Source organism: Pezoporus wallicus, unplaced genomic scaffold, assembly GCF_028554395.1.
Source record: "Pezoporus wallicus isolate ANWC-B61680 ecotype Strahan unplaced genomic scaffold, APGP_CSIRO_Pwel_v1 contig_5352, whole genome shotgun sequence".
Lineage (NCBI taxonomy): Eukaryota > Metazoa > Chordata > Aves > Psittaciformes > Psittacidae > Pezoporus > Pezoporus wallicus.
In genome coordinates, this window is record NW_026639660.1 from 3,013,190 (window position 1) to 3,034,404 (window position 21,215).

The 21,215-nt window shown below is 44.3% G+C and overlaps 1 protein-coding gene across 4 annotated transcripts; it reads left to right on the plus strand.

The window, feature by feature from the left end:
• The first annotated feature begins 362 nt into the window (after positions 1-362).
• Positions 363-20,047, plus strand: RSPH9 (radial spoke head component 9). Of its 4 annotated transcripts, none has more exons than XM_057415315.1 (5): positions 363-725; positions 952-1,114; positions 1,688-1,817; positions 2,379-2,525; positions 16,100-16,485. In XM_057415315.1, exons 1-5 carry the CDS (start codon positions 499-501, stop codon positions 16,189-16,191), a joined length of 759 nt encoding a protein of 252 aa, XP_057271298.1. In that variant the 5' UTR covers positions 363-498; the 3' UTR covers positions 16,192-16,485. The 4 variants fall into 4 exon arrangements, with proteins under 4 accessions (XP_057271298.1, XP_057271299.1, XP_057271300.1 ...); XM_057415316.1 differs by lacking the exon at positions 16,100-16,485 and adding an exon at positions 18,039-18,109 and having other exon boundaries at positions 364-725; XM_057415317.1 differs by lacking the exon at positions 16,100-16,485 and adding an exon at positions 3,842-3,888 and having other exon boundaries at positions 365-725.
• Positions 20,048-21,215: the final 1,168 nt, after the last annotated feature.

A 21,215-nucleotide genomic window follows, 5' to 3' on the forward strand; every position in this document is an offset into this window, starting at 1 on the left:
ATCCTGTGCTCAGTTCTGGGGCCCTCACTATAAGAGAGATGTTGAGGTGCTGGTGTGGGTCCAGAGAAGGACGACAAAGCTGGTGAAGGGTCTGGAGTGACATGGTTTAGCAGCGGCCTTGGCAATCCTGCGGTAACAGTTGGACTTGATGATCTTTGCAGGTCTTTCCGAAACTAAACCATTCTATGAGTCCATGACCCCCCTCCTCAGGTCCTCAGCGCCGCTGTGGGAAGGCACGGCACCGGCCGTCCAGCGGGCACAGAGGCAGCAGCGAGTGCTCGCCATTGTCGGCCTGCGCCCAGCGGCACCGTTTCCATGGCAGCGGAGAGGCGGGACCCGCCGTTGCCATGGCAGCGCCGTTCCCCCGGGCCTCTGCCAGGGCGCTGACTTTGATGGACGTTTTGGGACCGTTCCCTGCAGCGGAAGCACATCCTCACCTTTGACCCTAGCCTTCCAGCCCGACCGACGGCTGCCTGGCAACGGCGACGCGGGGCCGCCATGGACGCGGCGTCGCTGCCCGCTGCCCTGGAGCTGGCGGCCGGCGGCGGCGCGGGGTTGAGCCCGGAGAAGCGGGCGGTGCTGGGGTCCTCGCTGCTGCTCCTACAGCGCGACTACCGCTTCGATCGGGTCTGGTTCTGGGGCTGCATCCAGGGCGTGCGCGGCGCCTACTACATCGCCGAGGGGCTGGGCCCCGACCGCGCCGCGCCCCGCAGCCGCCTCTACAGGTGCGGAGGTCGGGCCGGGCCTCACCGCGGCTCCGTGCAGGGAACGACCTGGGAGCGGGGCGGGGGGCGGCCTGGGAGCTGGTGGGAGAAGAGAGGGGACTGGGGAGCCAGGGCAGGCTGCCCAGCTCCCCTGGAGGGGGATTCTCTGTCCCCTGAGGGGCCTGGCAAGGCTGCATTAATCCGGGTTCTTCCGCGAGCTCAGGCCTGTGTCATGCTTGCGCTGCAGCTTGAACTGCGTGGAATGGAGCCTCCTGCCACCAGTGACGAAGGAGATGATTGCGCAGGCTGAGCAGCTGACGGGCCGCTTCCAGGGAGATCCTTCTTTTGCGTATGAGTTTGCTGAGAAAAACGCAGAAGATGGTGAGAAATTGATTGAAGGTGATAAGGAGGTAAATACAGCAAAACACGTCTGAACTGTCTTTGCTACAGTTGTACCCCTCACACTGGACAGGTGGTGGCTCCTCCTCCTTGTTTGTAATAAGCAGCCTGAGCTCAGGCAAAATATATCCAATTTTCTCTTTTCTGTCATTGTGTAGCAACAGCTTCTTGATTGAACTTTTATTTCAGTTACTGCTGGAGTTAAGACATGGCTCAGAAATACTATATCTCCCTTATGTTTTATTATGCACAACTGGTACAGGTTCTCACTGCAGTTTCTGAAGCTTTAATAGGAATGCAGGCACCATTGCTTATAAATGAATAGACAAGTCATAAGTAGCTTAATTGAGAGGGAAGAAGGGATGGAGGGAGGGATTGTTAGCCCACTGGTGGGTCCTCACTGCTCCTAGCCACATTTGCTGTCATCTCATGAGAAGAATGTCCAGTTTGAGGTCCTACTCTTAGTGCCATTGGGCTCCAAGATGATGAGTCAGTTGTGGTTTCTGCTGTCACCTCGAGTTTATTTTCAGAAATGACAACAAGGCTAGTCCTTGCCTTTAAAATTTGCCTATTTTACTTTAAAGACCTCGATCAAGGAGGAGGTCCGCCTTGTGGCTACGATAGAACAGATAGACAGAGCAGTTGGTATCATCCCCCGGGGGGCATTTGTGAAGACTCCTCTTGGGTCTGTGCATGAAAACAGAAACTTTGAAGGTAAAGTCCCATTTTCTTTATCAGGATCAACTGTACTTTGATCATAAATGCTGTAAATTAAGATGACTTTCTCTAGTTGATGTTTTGATTTCAGATTTATTTTTTCCTTGGGTAAGATGAATGGGATGAGAGAATTTAATGCCGCTAATATTCAGGTGCATGATTCAACTCTGGAAGGTGGGAGGAGAGTTAGTAATGGCTCTGAGTCATTAAACCTGTAGTTCCATTTGTCTGTGTATAGTTTATGTCGGTGTTTAGCAATTATAGCTGCAGTGAATTCTCCATCTAGATACAGGGTGCAAGCAAATGGGCACAGAGGGTTGGTCTCAATTCAGTCTCCATTGCTTCTCTGAGCTGCAGTTAGCATGGTCTGCAATGCACAGTATCAGGGAGTGCTGCTGCCCTGTTTCTGGCAAGTCTTTGATCTTCTGTGGAGTCCACTAAAGAAAGATTGTGATTCTGTCCTACGCTGTGGGTGTTAGAGAAACAATATGGTATTTGTTGATATAGTGAATGTTAGCCTAGCTTGCTGTATTAATGGTCACCAATGGCTGTTTGCAGGTCTTTCATTCACGGAGGCAAAAAAATTAAGTTCCTATTTCCATTTTACTGAGCCTGTTAATCTGAAGAATAAAACTCTGCTGGAAAAGGCTGATCTGGACCCATCCACCGACTTTCTAGACTCTCTGGAGCATGATATCCCACGAGGTAAAGGTAGCGGAATCTACAGTTACAATGAAATGAAAGGCAGTCTGAGTAGTGTGGGAAATGCCAAGGCAACAAGGTGTGGGTTACTGTAGAGTTGGTATTTGCTTATGCAAATCTGTAAAGGAACTTTATCCTTTACTACATATTGTATTTAATTCCTTTTTTAAGTAATTATAAAGGCTTACAATGGTAAGATGTAAGTGTACCACAGCTGTCGCATCCTTCCACAGGTCTGACCACACCAGCAGTTATTCCTTCTGCCTGAATGCCATATTCTGGCCTCACTTCTGTAAAGCCTGTGGTAGCTGATGTTCCTCTGGGGAGAGAGAACTCCACCACTGATAGAGGGAATTTATATGGTTTGAAGTAATTCAAACCTCTTGTCCCACCCCACTATTCCTGTTCTTTATCTAAATGGGCTGTCATTAACACGAAGCTGATATCTTTGAGAGGCTGAATTCAAAAGTTCCTTTGATAAACTCTGATAGAAGTGCTGCAGTGTGGAATAATCTGTACTTTAGCAGGATTACTCACCGTGGAAGGAGAAAGAAAGATGTGCATACTGGAATGTATCTTCAGTTCACATCTGTACTGTTCTGCTGGACAACTGTTAAATATATTTAAAGCCTCCTCTAGGGATGTCTGGCAGAATCTTTCTCTAAAGAGATGGGAACAAGTTGTTATTTGCTTCTAACTGCTTTTTGCTGATTTGCTGTATTTTTTTTTTATTTTCTTTTTTAATTGGGCCAAGTGTTTTCACATTCTGCTGTCTAGAAAGAGTCTTGGGACACAGTCAGAACTTAGCTTTGCTATTTCTTTCCTATCCTGAAGTAGCAAGATAGGATAGTAGGTGACCAGTGCCAGATGGAATTGGCTGGAAGGACGGTGCATTGCCAGTACTGTAAATAGCTTCTCAGACTTTACATATATATACATATATATATATATATATATTCCAGTCTTTCCTTTGGAAAAAAAAAAACAACAAACCCAAAAACTAAGACTGAACCTAGTGAGCTTCTGCCTGTGTTCTGAACATTTTTGACTGTTCAGAGCATAAACAGCAAGAAAATCTAAGCCATTGTTCAACTTTGTGGGAATGTCCTTGTGGCAGTCATTTTCTAGAGGTGCAGTCTGGAGAGACTGCACTTTTTTACATACACTGGCTCAATCAGCTGGCCCTTTTGTCTCAAAAAATGAGTATTGCAAGGGGGCTTAGTACTAGTTAACTCCTAAGAAAACTTTAGCTGCAGTTTCTTATGGTAGTTTAGGTGTTGCTACAGTTTGTATTTCCCTCTCTCTCCCTTTTTTCTTAGGGTTTGTGGTAGAGAGGTTTTTGGTTTTGTGAGGCCTGAAACTACAAACCTGTTGCAGCAGGAGATGAATCTGTGGTGCTTTCTATGTTTCTACTAGAATGCAGGCACCAAGGGCTAAGTGCCTGAAGGCTGATTTGCATCACAGAACTGATTTTAGCCACCTTTGAAAGATTACAGATATTATTCTGCAGTGTTTCACATCTAGTTCAAGGGACCAGGCAACTGGCAAGTCATGTTAGACATGAAGATGGTGGTTTTGTTGAAGTCTTTAAATCAAATTTGACTTATAGCTGTATTTTACCCTGTGGCAGATAGAAAATGGGGCTCAGCTGTGCTGTTGTCATGTTTGTCTTCCCTGAGGCAACCTGAGGTCTGTGTTACTGTGAACCTTTGTCCCCTTCCTGGGAGGCTGTGGTTGTTAGTGCAGATTTCAGCCTCCTCAAAAAAATTACCTCTCAAAGACTACCTGAGCTCAAGGGAAGTGGAGTGCTTCTTAATGGCAAAGAAGATTCATCATGGTGCCTATGCAGCTCTGGCTGCTCTGTCCTGCTCTTTTTTGGACTGAACCTGAGGGCTGATGGAATGAGCTTGTCAGGTGAAGGAAGTAAGACATGAACTGGTTACAGGATCAGCAAAGCATGTAGCCTCTCTAACTGCATTCTTATCACATGCAGACAGGAGCTCTAACATTAAAGAAAGGACAGCCTACCCTCCCTTTAGACAAGCATTCAAGTTGCCTAAAGTACCGGTTACTTGTGAAAATGTGGGGGGGGGGGAAAGAATGGAGGGCAGACACAGGCTTTCTGCTGATATTATCAGCATAGCTCTGCCAAAGTCACTCAGTTCTGGTTGCAAGGCACTCAACTGCTGGTTCTTGGATTACCTTCCTTCAGCTCTGCCAGTGTGTGTTGGTCCCGACCCAGAGCAGACAGTGCATTTTGTATTTCCTGACACATTGATTGTTCATAGCTCTGTCAAATCCCTTCATTTTGACCTGAAACTTTTCTTCCCTTCCCTGGCTAGATCTTCTCTTGAGCAATTATTGTCAGAGCAGAAGTAGGAATTCCCAAATCTGTTGTATCTAGAACTGTATCTGAAGTCAGAATTGTCTCTGCCCTCAACAAATGTGCATGAAGTGGACTGGGGGTGAGTGACATCTGAGTGATGCTTCTAGCCTGCACTGGCTAGAATTTCCTTAAAAGCACCTTAAAAGACCTGAAGAACAGGACTGAGAGATTAAGGGCTAATCTTAACTTGTCTAAAAGTAACAACTCTGTTGGAATAGTTTTCTTTATAAATTGGAGACTGAGCCTCTGTGACGGCTGTCAAGGGGGTAACTGTCATAAAATGTATGGTGTGTCATTATAGGAGAGCAGAGGTGTCTTACAGAATGGCAAGTTGGAGGCAGAGAGAACATTTTATATGACAGCTGAGAGGTGGGAAGAAAGGAAGTTAAATCCAGGCTGAATAAGGGAAACGATGGTAAAAGCGGAGAGTTTAGTGCAAGATTGGAAAACCTGGAGTTTTGTAACAAAACTGTCTGCCACTCTTATCTTTACCAGTGGTACCTGTCATGATTGCACCTTCCAGATTCTGTGTGTGTGTCTATTGGGTTATCTGTGCACTTTAAGAGTTCAGAATATGTTGCTGCTCCTCCTCTAATCATACTGTGAGTCTGTCTGTTTTTTCTTGATGTCTCAGCTCCCAGAGACAAGTGACTGTGACTTAGCTTTTATTAAAAACCCACATTTAAAAAAAAATGATTGTAGAGAAAAGTGGGAGAATGTGAATCCTGTCTCCAAAGCTAATTCAGTTGGTTTATCACCCTTAAAGTCTTCAGCTTTTTGAGCCAAACTCATGAGTTTGAGTTTGGACATGGAGTGGTTTTTTGAACATGGACTGATTGCGATATTGATCTTCTGTTACCACAGTATCAGATCATGTAATGCTTCATTCTGATCCAAATGGCCAGCTGGCCAGAATGTTGCATGCTGGGATCTGTAGGTTTTGCTGCCATATGTCTGCATTAAAGATAAGCTTGTTTGCTCTAGTCTAAGCAGACAATCTGCTCAACTTTATGCACAATTAGATGTAGCCTTTCAGCTCCTGGCAGATTGCCAGTGTGGTCTTTTCTGCTGCATGGAGTTCAGCACCCTGGGCGATAGCATTTCAGGAACTAGAGTTGTGGCAGTTTTACATGGGCTTGCAGATAATGGAATGGCAAAGCAAATAGCAGTAATTCCTAGCATGCCTACAGCATTTTCACTTGATGACCTAATGTTGTGTAGATATGAAATAATAGTCACTTGTCAGGCATTGACATGATAGGGAAAGTGAAAAGGGAGAGGGAAGGATGGTTTTACTGTGACCATGGTATTGGATGAGGCAATGATACATTCTGCAAGGATTAAGGAAGGGGATGGGAGAAAACTTAAGGTACTAGTGTAGAATGGAAAGCTTGGAAGTAAAATGGGATGGAGAATTCAGTTCTTTGAGCTTTCAAACTGTGGTTCAGTAAAGCAGTAACCCGACTCTGAAAGTTTGTTACAGATTACTGACTCAAATCACTTTGATATGGAGATATGGGACCCCAACAGGGCACTGTTATAAACTGATGCAGGAGTGGAGGTGTGTCCTAGGCAAAGGAAAAGAAAAATGTAGATAGGAAGAGATATGAGTGGAAATAAGATTTATATAGAAGACTTTATTCAAAAGTCATGACTCCCAGTCAATAAATAGCTGCATTTGGTTGAAAGCCTATCACAGTTCACTGTTAAATAAGAGTAGGATTTAAATTTAAATAATTTAAATTTTTAAAGAATGTAAAAATCAATATAAAAGGAAATACATTAAAGTGGGAACAACAAATGATTGATACAAATTGCAATTTACAATGAGTAAAAAATGACAAAGGAAGCTGGGTTATCCTGGAGTAATCCATGACAAATGTAAGGAGGATTTTTTTTTCTAACTGTATTGAGAAGAAAAGAAAACATTGTCATTTCCACCAATGGTACTGATAATGATTCAGAAGTCACTGAACAAGTGTGTTTCTGGAAGGGGTCAGAGGGGGCTTCAGCTGGGACCAGTGCCAGTACTGATATTCTCCAACCTATTTTTAAGTGATCTGGAAGTAGGGGATTGGTGGAGAGACAAATAATGACAAGGGCAGGGAGGCTACAGAGATCTGGTAAAATGGGCTCACTTAAAGAAAGCACACTTTGATGTAGCTACCTACAAAGTCACATATCTAAGAGCAGGGACTGGAAGTCTGCAATGTAAGAATAGTATTTTGGAAGCTATGGCTGAAAAAGGAAATCGAGACACAACGCACTGAACACCAGCTCCCAGTCTGATCCCGAGACTTAAAGGCTAATTTGATCTATAGATACAAACAAGGGTGTAGCGAATAGGAACAGGCTATACAGACTTTACTCTTGCATCTACTGCTAGTGGAATCGTAACTGGATTACTACACATTGCAAAACTGGACAGTTGCAGAAAAGAGCCACAAAATGACTCAAGGGCTGGTAAGAAGACATAAACAGTTCAATCTGTTTATCTTGCAGAAAATAACAGGAGAATGACTCTTAGGTACTAAAGATCTATTTAGTGTAGCAGAGAAAAAAGGCATAACACGAATCAGCAGCTGAAAATTATAGCTAGAAAAACTAAAGTGAAAAATTACGTACAAATTTGAGCAGTGAAATGATTACCAGCCTAGCAAGGGCAATGGAGGGTCTGTGTCTCTTGGCATCTTAACATCATGCTGGATGTCTTCCTGGGAATTGTGTTTTAGCCAAATGCAAATATAAGTTGTTAGTCCAAGACATGAGTAACTGGGTTCAGTTTAATGAGCAGTGGTGTGTAGGAGTCCAGAACAGATGATTTCGGGGTACACCTGGCTGTAAACCTGACAACAGCCATGGAGGGTGATCATGGGCTTCTTCGTTGTCAGTGACAATAACACAAAGGTGACAGTGGGTCCCTGAGACAGTGATTCAAAGCACAGGCTTTGCTTTCTGGACTATGATGCATGAGGGCTCAAAGTAGGACCGAGGAGATTCTTGATTTACTATTGTCCATTGTGAAGGCCAAACTGGGGGGCTGAGACCTTTCAATGTAATTGCTGACTGTAATGCTGGTGGAGACTTTATAGTATTATTCTAAATATGTATAAAGCGGCAGGGCGGATCATAGTGAGTTGTCTACTTGCTGTTTCAAGATTCAGCTATAGTACCTAGACAGAAGAGCATTTCAGTTTCTTTACCATTTTGACTGTGGAGGGAATGACAGCTACTCAGTCTGTAGCTCTATTTCTTCACCCCAAACTGCATTTGGAGCATTCCTTATACAGCATTACAGACAAAGGGATCTGTGGCTATTTCCTTGGTTGAATACTTTTGCCATTAACTTTTTTGTAAACTTGTTGAACAGTAGCCTGGGTTAGAACACTAACCTCCTGTCGTCTGAGCTTCATTAGCACACTATCGGTTTAGCAAAAGCTGGTACTTAACGGGTCTTTGAAGATGGAGAGGTTGCATTTCTAAGTGGGAGATAGTTTCCTTTGGTCGCTCTCAAGAGCCATTTTGGTTGCCCCATCTTGGCTGCCCAAAAACCCAGGTGCTGGAAAGAAGAAGGTGAAGAGGCAGAAACCTGCTTTATCTCCATGCATTAACACAGCTAATTAACTCCCTTTTGACCCCACCTCCAGGCGATTAATCCCCTATCAGCCTCGTCTACAGCCATTTGAAGAGTCTGTGTCTGCAGAGGTATTTACAACCCTCAGCTAGCCAGCAGAGAGCAAGTCTGCCCGTTATCAGGGCTCTAAGACAAATGGCTGCCTATCTCCCCAGTGGCCTTGCAAAATCCAGCAGAGTGCTATGCTGTGCTGGCCACCTACTTTCACCCAGCCTCCCTTCTCTGCTAACATTTCACAGATGTGACCTGAGTCCTCCCCTTTCATTGCTTAACAATAAGCAGCACCTCCCCAGCTCTGTGAAAGCTGAGAGTAAGAGCACTTTACTTCTTAGCCTGCCAAGAGCCACACGGGGACAAGGCTTTTCAAGCTGTCTCACTGAAATCCAAACTAAAAGACCCATAATGAATGAGAGGGCACTGCTTCGTGTTAGCAAGGAAGAAAAGAGGTAGCCAAAATGTAGACCGAAATACTTCATGTGGCTCACAGCTATCTTATTCCTGGTTAGAAGAGGTAATCTTTAGGCTCAGTAAATCTGTGAAACTGAGCTACATCATCCCATGGAGTTACCTGCCACTTATACAAGTGGTTTTGACAAATAAGCTCTATAACAGTGGTACAGAAGGAGTAAAACAAATTACTGTGCACCAGAAAAGTTGGCTTTCAATTATGAGACTCGAACCCAGTAGCTGTCTCAGTTGGTTATTAGTTACAGCATCGGTACCTGAATTTCTCTGTTAAAACTGAAGTCGGCCATCCTTAGAAATAATCCTAGGATGGCCGTAGCTGCTGCCTTCCAGCAGGGCGCACTCTAGTGCCAGCATTGTCAGTCCTGAGCACAGAAAAGGAAACCACAGAGAAGTAAAATGAGAAAGAAAAGCACGAAGAGCAGCATCAAATTGAGAAGAAGCTATGGCCTGAGTTTCCAGACTGTGTGTGGTATACTGACCTCCTGAACTGTAGGTATGGAGAAGCTAGTCTGTCCCTTCCAAGCTTAGGCTGTTTCTGGAATGGTCACTGGGCTTTTCAATAGCTTTCTTATCACCCTTAGAGATCACAGGCATGAAATGGCCATACACAAATACATAAACATGTCTTCCACATCCTACAAAAGTAGACACGCTCTTCATTGTTGCTAGTGGTGTGTGGGCTGGGGAACCTTTAGAGGCTGTTAAGGCCACTCCTGCAGTGACCCAAGATTGTTGCCTGGGAGCAAGACAAGATGTTGTCTCTCCTACAAGCTGGGGTGCTGCCAGCTCAGGAGTTCAAGATCGTATTGGAACCTCTCACATGGCAGCACAGCAGGAGGGCTCCAGAGCCAGCTACTATTATAGCTTTTGACTGGCTGTGCATGGTCTGTCTTGATTTCTGGAAAGGAGTCTGTTTTCCTTGGGCTTTGTGTCTGTGGATAATAAAGCAGTGCATTCACTGCTTTTGGGTCCTAGGTCTGTATCACCTCAGGGGTCTTGTTTAGTCAGAGGCCTTGGATGAGTTTATACTGGAGCAGAGCTGCCCATCATCTGAGAGCTGTGGTAGAGTCCTTTGCTCAGCTGACTGCTTCAGTGAAAAAATGAGGACAGAAGCAGAGTCTTTGTAGTAACTTTCCAGGTATTGTACTTAAAGTTTTGTCCTCCTAGTAAAAGAAACCATGGCCTACCCTGTGTGCATTTTAGCTCCTGATTCATTGGACATGAAAAGGAGATGAGCTTCTTGCTGAACTGATAGGAAATGCTGGTAAAGCCTCTTAGAACCAGAAGTAGTTTTATCACCACATCAGTCAGCCTTCGCCTAACCCGTTCTATAGGAAATGAAAAATTACCTGTGGGGGAAAGCATAGGGCAGTCTGTGTGTCACCGAAGTCGGAACGAGGTCAGCTTTTGCTGGGTGTGATCTATTTCTGAAGGGACTCCACGTAAGGAGTGCAGCAGTTGGCATTGGTGCTAGCCCTGAAGATACAGCTTTGCTCTGCTGTTTGCTGCCCCTTTGGCCATAGAACTTTTGCAGGGAGGAAGTCAGTGGGTGTTGACTTGTTTTACTGTACACAAGTATCATATGGATTGAAATTCTGCATCCTGAAGGGGTGTGTGGCTGTGTAAAAGGAAAAGGACAGTTACTTTATGGGTATATTTGTACAGCAGTTGTGCCGTACAGAGATAGTTAGGCTATCCCAAGCATTGGAAGATGCTTGGCCATCTTTAGTGGTCTGAATTAGCTTCATTATCAACACAACTGTGGGGCTATGCTCAGTATGACAGTCTTCCCAGAAACTGGTAAACTCTTCAGGTAATTTGGGATTCATACCTGATTTAGTACGAAAACATGGACAGTTTATAATCTGTGCCATCTGTTCCTCATTTTAAGCCCTTTTAACCAGTCCTGCTAATTTGATGATGACGTAAGAAGTACAACTGGGAAACTGACAGGGCTTGTAGCCTGGCCCCTCCTGCAGGAGAGTGAATTGGATGTGCCCTAAGTATTCAGTGGGTTTTGAATCCCAGCATCGAATGCTTTGTGTTCTCTCAGGATTCAGAGATCAATGTGAGGTTCTTTGCCCCTAATCCAGCCCCTGTTCATCATTATCACCTCCTCAAAGTGGCCGGTGCTTTGTTACCAGGAGAGGCAAAATCTTACAAGGTGGTCATAATCTCCTCTGAGAGTCAGACAGATATTCTCCCGTGGGTAAGAAAGTGACAGTGACCGAAAGCTCTAGGGGGAAGCAGGCTAGAACAAAGCTGTCCCTTGCATCCTTTCATCAAACTGTTAATCTTGCTTTCAAAGACATCACATTTGTTTGGTAACAAAAGCCCCAAAGAAGCTGAATTGAGCCTGAAATCCTGTAGCAAGATTTAGAGGAAGCGTCTTTCATTCAGAGCAGGGAGGAGCGAGAGACTCCTTCTTTTTCCTCCTACCAACCAATGGGCTCACAGGAGCCCACGAAGGTGACGGATTAATGCAGGGGCTCCCCAGGTAGATGCTACGTGACTTGTGGCACGCTCCAAAAACGTTTCCAGAGCGACCAGCTGAACAAGAAATATGGAGTGTGATGAGAACCAGCATAAACTTGTGCTTTGGAAGGAGGGTGCATTGCCACTCAGAGATTTCCAAACGTACTACAGAAGACCTTAAATACAATGGTCTGTATTGTAGTTGTCAGAATCTAGATAGCAGGGATTCAAATCAGTTTTTCCTCCTCCTCCTAAGTTCTGATTGCATATTGTCTTGCTGTCTCCCCCAGTGCACAGCCCTGTTCCAAATCTTTGTTCTGGATGTTTTTCACGCAAGGTCTGCATCTTTTTCTTAACAACAACAAAAAAAAAGTAAAAAGGATTATAATAGCTTTATTCTAATTATCAGGTGGATTTACAACTAAAGGGCAAACTAACTGGAGGAGGCTATTATTTAATGTGTATTACTTCTGTGCTGGCTTTTTCAGTCCTTACCATCCTCTGCTGCTCATTTATGTCTGCGTATTGTCCGTTCTTTTGTGTTGGCATTGCTGGCTGTGCAGCCAGATTCCAGCTGGAAAAATAACTTTATTTTTGGCTAGACTATTTTTCAGCCAGATCATTTCCCTGACCTGGTTCACTGAGCAGTAAATAAACACTTTTGTGGTCTCTATAATGGAAGAGTGATGAGGGAGGGGAGTAAGGGTTTGAAGATAGAAGCTGTTTCAACTGGATTAAGCAGCACTGTTGTCAGATGTCTAAGTATGGCCCAAATTTCACCCAGTACTCGGAGGCACCTAAATACTATTCATCATTGCAGTCCCTGAGTCTTCCTTGTCAGCAGGAAACAGGTACTTTGTGTGTAAACAGAAGGCCCAGGCCTGTCTTAATTGTTTCTGCTGCAGAGGTGTCCCCAGTGGCGGAAGATAATAGAGAGAAAAAGCCTCTGAAGCAAGATCATTTTACTTTGAGTTTTGGGCATGGTTGTATTTGTGTGTCAAAGATGTGGCAGGCGTTAGGACCAGGCAAGAGCCGCTTGGCAGCATCTGTCTGTTTGTAAGCTGTGCTTTCCTGGCTCTGGAGGCTTTTTAAAACAGTACTGAACCTGCAACCAGTCTGTGTTTTTGTTTAATTATTATTAAATAGTTATATGGGGAATTGGCAATATTGACAGCAGTGTTAACATATGGGGTGCAGGTGGTGTGTCAAGCAAATGAAAGAGATTTAGTTTGCAGCCAGTAAGTGGCATAAAGGAGTTTTAGCCCCACATAAGAATGGATGTGTCCTTATGGTTGGTAGGCTGTGTTTGAAATGTCCGTGTGTCGAAATTTGTTGAGAGCCAAAGCACAGTGGCCTTTCCTTACAGCTGCTGTGCTTTGCAATTTGTCTTTATTCCCTACAGACAGCAAATTAGAAGTAGGAAACTCTTCCCAGTGTAGGGTTTTCTGTTGGAGGCAAATAGAAGCTAAATCCCATGGGTGTAGTGTAGCTTTGTCAGAGCTAAGTGCTTGGGGTCAGGCAGCCAAGCAGTGGCTGCTTTTGCAAGGGAAATGGTTACGTTGCCCCTCTCTGGGTGTTAATATTTGTCCCATTACTCCATACTTCACTCTCTCTCAGGACTGACTGCAGCAAGATATGTTATTACGTGCTCTTGTGGCAGCATATTGTGTTAATGGTAAGTGCAACCATGCTGTAGCTGCTTTTCCCTTGAGACATTTCCTCCTTTGAAGAGGAATTGATAATGTCACTTTTATGACCCTCTGTGAGCATTTGTGACATGGAGCCTCTTTATCAGGCTGTCTAGCTCTTAAAGCTGTTTCTTCTCAAGCTTGCACTGAAATGAGGCATTGCTGAATCACCTCCAAAGCAGCATGTTATGAGAGGTCATACTGAAAGTGGACGTTATGGCAGGAAAGTTCTTCTGCAAACAGCCCTCTTAAAAGGCTTTTGTTTAAAAGCTAACATCTCACGCACCCTCTTGCCTCAGTGGATTACAAGATTCAGCCCATAGCCGAGACAGACACAGGGGATGAGACAGGGATTTCTATTGGCGACTGGAAAGGAAGAAGAAGCTGAGAAGGAGGTTGACTTTTGAAATTCAGCCCTGGTGTCCTGGCAGCTGTTGAAGGGCCATAAAAAAGGCAGTGGTTTAACACTGGGTGAGCATCAGGATCTTCAAAGCACTTTCTTGTTTGGGAAAGATGTAAGGAACTCCTCAGAATTCCTGCCTGTGTTTGGAGGGGTGGAGGCTGCAGGCTGATCCAAAGAGGGAATAGGAAGCTCCAGATCTTCATCCAGCGGATATTTTTCCCATGCTCTTTCCTCCCACACAGCAGCTCCCTCCCTTCCCTTCTGGAGCAGCAACAGGCAATGGCTTCAGCACAGACAGTGCTTGGCTTCCTTAGGTTTGCTGGGTGCAGCTTAAGAATTAACTTGCTCTTAAAAAAAACGTATTTTGAAGAATGGAAACCTCACCAGAGCAGTGTTACTGTTAAGAAATCTCCAGCATGAGAGCAATGACCTCCAGTTCCCTGCACCTCAGCGGCTTTGCATGATTGTGAAGTTAACTCTGCTGTCTGATTTAGAGACAATACAGGCTACAGCTCACACACAGATGCAAGTTAAAATCAGTATTTAACTCCAGAAAAGCCAGCTTTTACTTGCTGTCTCCAAGTTCTACTTTTATTCCCTCTAATTCAAGTAATAATAATTTTTCCTAATGACTTTTATCTAGGAGTCTTGGTGTGCCTTACAGATTGATGATGCTTTCTTACAGCTTCCCAGCCTCCCAGTAAGAGACCTGTTATCTGATACAAGGGCAATGACAAGCACAGGGACTGGCATGGGATATTCTGAGCCAATGTTAGCAAGAATTTGAACCCAGCATCCTGCTTCTGCATTTTTATTATAGTAATACAGACCTACAACTACCTGTGCGATGATTTTACTCCAAGAACCATTTGCAATAGCAGGGAAGGTTCTTAAAAAGAAAATAAAAGCTTTTAATTTTCATAATTAGTAATTCTCAATTCTCCTCATCCCTTTTCAGATTTTATTGTTAAATGCATTTCTAAGACTTTCTCTTGAAGGAGGAAAGAAGGCATATTAATTTTAAGCTATTATTTCATACTGTTCATTAGCTGCTGATTAAAGTACTTTTGGAGTGATTTATAACATCATTATTTCAAACTCCTACAAGAAAGGTGGGCCTGAAAAAGTATTGTGTCTGAAGATCATGAAATCTGAGCTGTGATGGAAGAGAATATATTTGTCTTGGATCTTTTAAGGAGAACAACTTTCTCCATGTCTTGTGAGCTCAAATATTCTTTTCTTTTTTTTTTTTTATATACAATTTCCTCAAATACTGCTAACATGTAGAAAAAAATTAGGGTAGATTTAGGTTAAACATTAGGAAGAAATTCTTTATTCTGAGCATGGTGAGGCACAGGTTGCCCAGAGAAGCTGTGGCTGCCCCATCCCTGGCAGTGTTCAAGGGTAGGTTGGACAGGACTTTGAGCAACTTGGTCTAGTGGAAGGTGTCTCTGCCTGTGGCAGGGGGTTGGAACTGGATGAGCTTTAAGGTCCCTTCCAGCCCAAACTGTTCTGTATTTCTATGAAAATAAGTATTGAGATAATGGACTCTTAATTTCTTAAAGGACCAAGAAAAGCAGGCAGGTCCCAGAACTGTAATGTGATGTCTTCTAATAAGGCAGACACCAGCATTGTGTATCAAGTGCAGTTTCTGAATTGGTTTTGTATGTTGCAGAAGTCTAGCCTGGAGAAGTGTACTGAATTGTTGTGGTTTAAGCCCAGCTGGCAACCCAGAACCACGCAGCCACTCACTCACTCCCCCCCCCTTCCTCTCCCCACTCTTGGAGGGATGGGGAGGAGAATGGAAAGAATGTAACTCCCACGGGTTGAGATAAGAACAGTCCAGTAACTAAGGTATAACACAAATCACTGCTGCTGCCACCAATAATAATAATGATAAAGGAAATAACAAGGGAAGAGAATACAGCTGCTCCCCACCGACCAATACCCAGCCTGACCCGAGCAATGATCTAGCCCTTCTGGGTAACTGCCCCCAGTTTATATACTGGGCATGACGTGCTGTGGTATGGAATACCTCTTTGGTTAGTTTGGGTCAGGTGTTCTGTCTCTGCTTCCTCCCGGCTTCCCCTCCTCCCTGGTAGAGCATAAGACTCAGAAAGTCCTTGGTCAGACTAAACATTACTGAGTGGCAACTGAAAACATCGGTGTTATCAGTGTTGTTCCCAGGCTGAAAGTCAAAACCACAGCACTGCACCAGCTACTAAGAAGGAGAAAAATGACTGCTGCTGCTGAACCCAGGACATGACTAAGTCACTTATCATAGCTGGGTTAGAGAAACGTGCCCAGTGATCTGGTTAGTAAAGGTGGTACTGCTGCTGCTGTTTGGCCCTGAAGAATAAAAAGCAGCTGTATGGCTAACCATCATTCTGGCTGCGAACAGGATCTGTGTGAAAATGACATTATCGTTTCAGGCAGTTTCTTAAATTTTTTCCCTATCCTCAACCCATGCTGTGTCAGTCCAGTTGGGATTGCCCTGAAGTAACCTGCTTGTTTTGCCCTCAGTTCACATGAATACTTACGCAGCACCAGCAAAACTTTACTGTCCATATTTGCATAGAATTAGATGGAGAATCAAGGCTTGGAGAAGAACTTGAAAGTATAACAACTTAGTATTCCCCAAACATTTCACATTTATGAATTTGAGCCCTTTGAGAGTTTGCAGCTTGGATAGGCTGGAGGGAAATGAAGCAGCTGCACATCACAGCCTTCACAGATCTGGCATAAAAGTGAATGGAGCTGTCTTCAATTACATCTGTCCACTTCTGCCAGGTGTGAAGGTGCATGGGAAGTTCCTTTGATCAGCAGTCAACTGTTGCTGAATACTCCGCAGAGATTGATAAGCCTGTGTAACACTGGGTACATGTTCTGAGGAGATCATGGATCAGTGTACCCTGTTGGGGTATAGGTATGGGGATTCAATCAAGTTGAAAAAGCATAGGTATGGGGATTCAATCAAGTTGAACTTGATTTTCTCTACCCTCTCTGCAAATTTGTCCAACAAAAAAGTCTGAATCCAGTTATAGGTCCTGGGAGCATTGATATCCCTGCTTTCCCTCTCACCTTTCCCACTTGCCATGGTCCAGGCATTTCCTTTTGTGCTTTGTAAATACTTTGGGGCAGAGGGTTCATTTGTGTACACGAACATATATATACATGCTATCATGTGTACCCAGGCTGTTGGGTGCTTTTGGTATGTCATGAGGCATTAGCAAACTAGATAATCCCTACAGGCTTTTGCCACCCAACAAGGCAAGACACAGTCCTATTCTTGACAGACTTGCTTCTTGGAGGACTGGTCCTAAAATACAATGAGAGTTTCTCATTCCATTATCTTTTTGTCAGAGAAACTCTTCCAAAAGTTTACAGTCCCCCCTCTGCAAACCAACGTGTAAAGCTGTAGCAAGACCCACCAGTATTTGGATGAAGGGCATGCAAATAACTTTGCAAGTTCAAGCTGAAAGAACCATGCACTTAAAGCAAAGTCAGTTCAGTGTTCAAAGGAGAAATGGAAAAAGTTATTTGTCACAATTGCATTCAGACCTATGCACTTGCCACTTGTTGCTCAACAGCCCCATGCACAGTCTAGCTACTGCCACTAAGCAAATACTGAAAACTCGTGGAGGCAAAGTTCAAGAAACTGTTTGAAAGCTTGTCCTTTGACAGCAGATGGCTGTAGTGCTTCAGCCACTGGATGATCTGCCTTGTAGTGAAGTATTCTTCATCTGGGTTTCCATACTATCAAAGTAATGAAATTTCTTAAGAACATGCAGATTTTGTCGGAAACCCAATAGGTCAGAATTTTTAATGCCACTGGCTGAAACATAGCATGTGTTTTTACTCAGGTGTGACAAAGATCTGATTCAGTTTGTGTCCATGTGAGGCAATGGAGAGACTGCATAGGAGACTGGGGTTGCCTTGTATGTGAAACCACTGCTCGTGAAGACACTAGCTCATGTTTTAACTAGAATGTTACAGGAGTGCAAGGAAGGTGAAAAGATGGCACACACCTGTAATGGTCCTGCCCTGTATTAAGTAGTGCTTTGCTTTACTGTGATTTCAGCTGTTTGTCTTTAGTGGAAACATGGAGCTGAGTGAGTCAGAAGTAAGCTTTCCAGTGCAGAAATCTCCTGAGTTTTTAAAGACTGTGAATGTCTCTTTTGTATTTGTGTCCTGCAGCCACAATCTATCCATTTAGTTCCACATTTGCACATAACTGAAGAGGGTACTTTGAAAAGTAACAGATAAAGATGATATAGGATTTACGCTATGGTATAACAAAGCTGTGGAACGTGTTGCTGAAGGAGACAGGGCAAACAATGTTGTCCAACAAACTTCTGAAAAATACAGAAATACAGGGAGATGGGAAACAGGTGAGCAGCACAACTTGTGACACTTGGTTTTACAGGGCTTTCAACCGTGGTGTTTCTTTATGATTCTGCAGCCACCACATACATGTCTCCCCTCCTTCAAGCCCTCAACTACTGTAGTTTGCCATGAACTGCATAAGAAACTACGTGTACTGTGAGTGTGCAAGAGCCCAAAGTTACCCCCAACACCAACTGCACCGCTAGCTGCTGCCTCCTGGCTGCCAGGCAAACCAAGCAACCTGTGCTCCCTCACAGCTGCGGGCAGACCAAATATCTGCAGGAGCTGCAGTCAACCCCTGGGCCATGTTCTGTGGAGACCTGTAGTAGGAACTTGTGGTGGAACTTCTTCAGCCCTTTGTCGGATGTAAAATTGGCCATGAGTCGGAAGTGAGGGGGAGGACTGGCAGCTGACAGCAATCACAGAAGCCCTTCCCCAGGCTAACCATGACATGAGTAAGCATGAGTCAGAGCATAAATTGATGAGCCTAAAATTATCTACAAGATGAATACTGGCTAACTGGCCCAACACATTATGGGCCTTCTGCTTACTCTGGAACTGGCAGATTCTGGCTCAGGGTGCAGATAGGCTGACTTGAATCCAGGCCAGTAGTAGCCTGACAGCTCCAACTGTCTTTTTTTTTTTCCCTTTTAATTTGTGCCTGTGGCTTTTGCCTCAAGATGGAGATTCAGCAGGAACCTTCCCTACAATGCAGCCTCTAGGCATTACTGATTTGGTGCTGAAGCTGGCATTTTCCTCTCCTGGCAGCTCCTTGCCCTCCAAGGGTATTGAATCCAAGCTGATGCTCCAGCCCCCTTCCCTCCCTCCTGGCATTGTTCCCAGGCTGTCATGTCGGATGCAAAATAAATACTCAGTGGCTCAGAGCTCCTCGCATCCAGGAGAAATTGCATTTTTACACTGGCTCTGAAGATCCTCTTCAGAGCCAAAGCAAAATTAATGCAGAAACTAATCCCTTTGCCCCTACCACGCACATCCTCTCCAGTGGTGGAGCCAAGAAAGACTGAAGAGAATTAACCTTTTCTGTAGATTTCTCTGAGATAGGAAATACCCTGCTTTCTGCTTTCTCTTCTTCCTCTTTCCCAGTTGCTGCATCAGGGAAACCAGTCTTCCCTGGATCAGGAAAGCGCCTTCTTTCTCTTCCCACAACTGATGCTACAAGTTTATTTTAAGAAGAAATTTCATACCTATGCAGGATTGCTGTAGCTAGTCTTGGCTCTCTGCAGCTATTAGCCAGACCAAGTAGGTGACAGAGCTTGTTAGAGTAACTGCTGCCCACTCAAAAGCAGCCAAGAATAGCTGTAGCTTCAACTAGGTCTCAAGTATACAAGATAGGAGCTCCAGGAGTTCCTTCCTGTGACGCATATGGCATTACCATCATAGCCATGTGTCCTGGGTTCAGCAGTAGCAGTCATGTTTCTCCTCCTTGGTAGCTAAACCAGGGGAGAGCGCGAACGCAGTCCCCCACTACCACAAATTATGCAGTCGAGTTTCATGACTGCAGTCGAGAAACATGACTGCTACTGCTGAACCCAGGACACCATGGGAATATGCTACTGTGTGAACCTAGAGGCAGACATACGGAAATATAATGATGAACTGACAAAAGAAAAAAGGTTATCAAGGTTTCTGGTCTCCCAGCTTCCTTCTTTCAGGTGTCATAAACACCAGTACAGCCTTGTGCACTGTTAACTGGTGAGGCTGAACCCATGGCAGTCCTCTGGTCAGCTTGGAGACAGCTTGCTCCAGCAGCACTGCTTCTTCCTGCTTCCTAGTAACTCATTAGCACATCCTCTTGCACAGGCTCCTGGACTGTCCAGCTAGAGAAGGGAGGCACTGTGGTGGTACTGCGGAGCCTGCTATGGCTTGGACTGACCTTCTACCACGTCCCAATGACCAAGCAATATGGCTACATCTACTTTGGCAACGGTGAGAAGAACTTGGATCTGCCCTTCATGCTGTGACTCTCCTGTCCAGGGTGAGGATTCAAGAACATTTAGATTTTATACTTAGGATATTTTTGTTTAGTGCTTGTTCTAATAAATATGTGAAACCTCTGCACTTTAAGCACGATTCTTCTGTGTTTGGACTCTGGCCCCGATTCTTTTTGTAGGACTTCACTGTGTGCAATCCTCCCTCAACTCCAGATTGAATTCCCTGTAATGTGTCATGCAGATCCTTTAGATAGTAACAAATGGCATTTTCTTCCCTGATGGGCAAAGCCTGAGGTCAGAAATCAAACCAAGGCCATCTGTCTGATTACAAAGACACCACGCTTACACAAAAACTAATTTGGAGACAACATGAATGAATGCCAGCTGCCACCCATGAATGACAAACAGAAATAGAGTTTGAGTCAGCATGGAAAGCTGATGCATACTGTAAGGGATCTGTTCTAAACCCTGAACTGTAGAAAGGCATATTGAAGAGAGTATTTTGATTTTTAGATGTTCAGTTTCACCAAAATTAGAGGGATCTTTCCAGCTCATGGCACTAAACTGTAGAAAAAAAACCCAAACTTTTTTTTTGCATCAATCAGTCTTTTTGGAAAAGGTGCTCATTCAGGTTCATCTCAAAGCATGATTTAATCCAGTCACTTTTTTATTTGGAAAGCTCACTCTGCAGAGCTATCTGGGCTAGAAGACACAGTAACTTCTGTTTGTAGGAGAATGAAAAAATCTCTTCCTTTCTGCGGGGCTGCAGCTTCATAAAACAGAGGTGGTCAGCCAGAGATTTTATCTCATGATAGTTAATGAAGCGTTGGCTCTGCCTCCCAAAGCAAAAAGATTTTGGTCAGCTCAAGGGGCTGAATGTAGGGCTTGCATTTCACCAAGAAAGGCTAAAAAGAGCCATTATGATCTAATTTGATTTCCTGGGTAATAAGGGTTTACCCTTACTTTTTCCTCCTGTCTATGCCAACAGGTATTGGCAGATGATTCTGATGAAGGCAGTACAAGGTTAAGTGGCACAGTAGTACATAAAAAAGCTGTGTTGGTTTGTAGCCCCCAGACAGTTATCAAAGAAAGGAGCCAAAGGCAATCATGACCCTGATAAATTTAATGAGCCTTTCATACCAGGCCTGTAAGTAGCACTTTTCAAGCAGCAGTGGTCAGTAGGTGGATGGTGCATACATGTACTGCACAGGGAGAGAAATGGTGCCACTTTTTAGTTACAGGATGGAAAATGATGCACATTATCAGCCCCAAATGATCCCAGGAAGCAGCAGTATCACTGA

Bases quoted from the DNA above. Each gene is read 5' to 3' on its own strand.
- RSPH9 (XM_057415313.1), top strand. From the start codon at position 499: ATGGACGCGGCGTCGCTGCCCGCTGCCCTGGAGCTGGCGGCCGGCGGC. The intron at 726-951 runs GTGCGGAGGTCG...CTTGCGCTGCAG, and splicing joins CCCCGCAGCCGCCTCTACAG to CTTGAACTGCGTGGAATGGA. The intron at 2,526-19,783 runs GTAAAGGTAGCG...CCTCTTGCACAG, and splicing joins GGAGCATGATATCCCACGAG to GCTCCTGGACTGTCCAGCTA.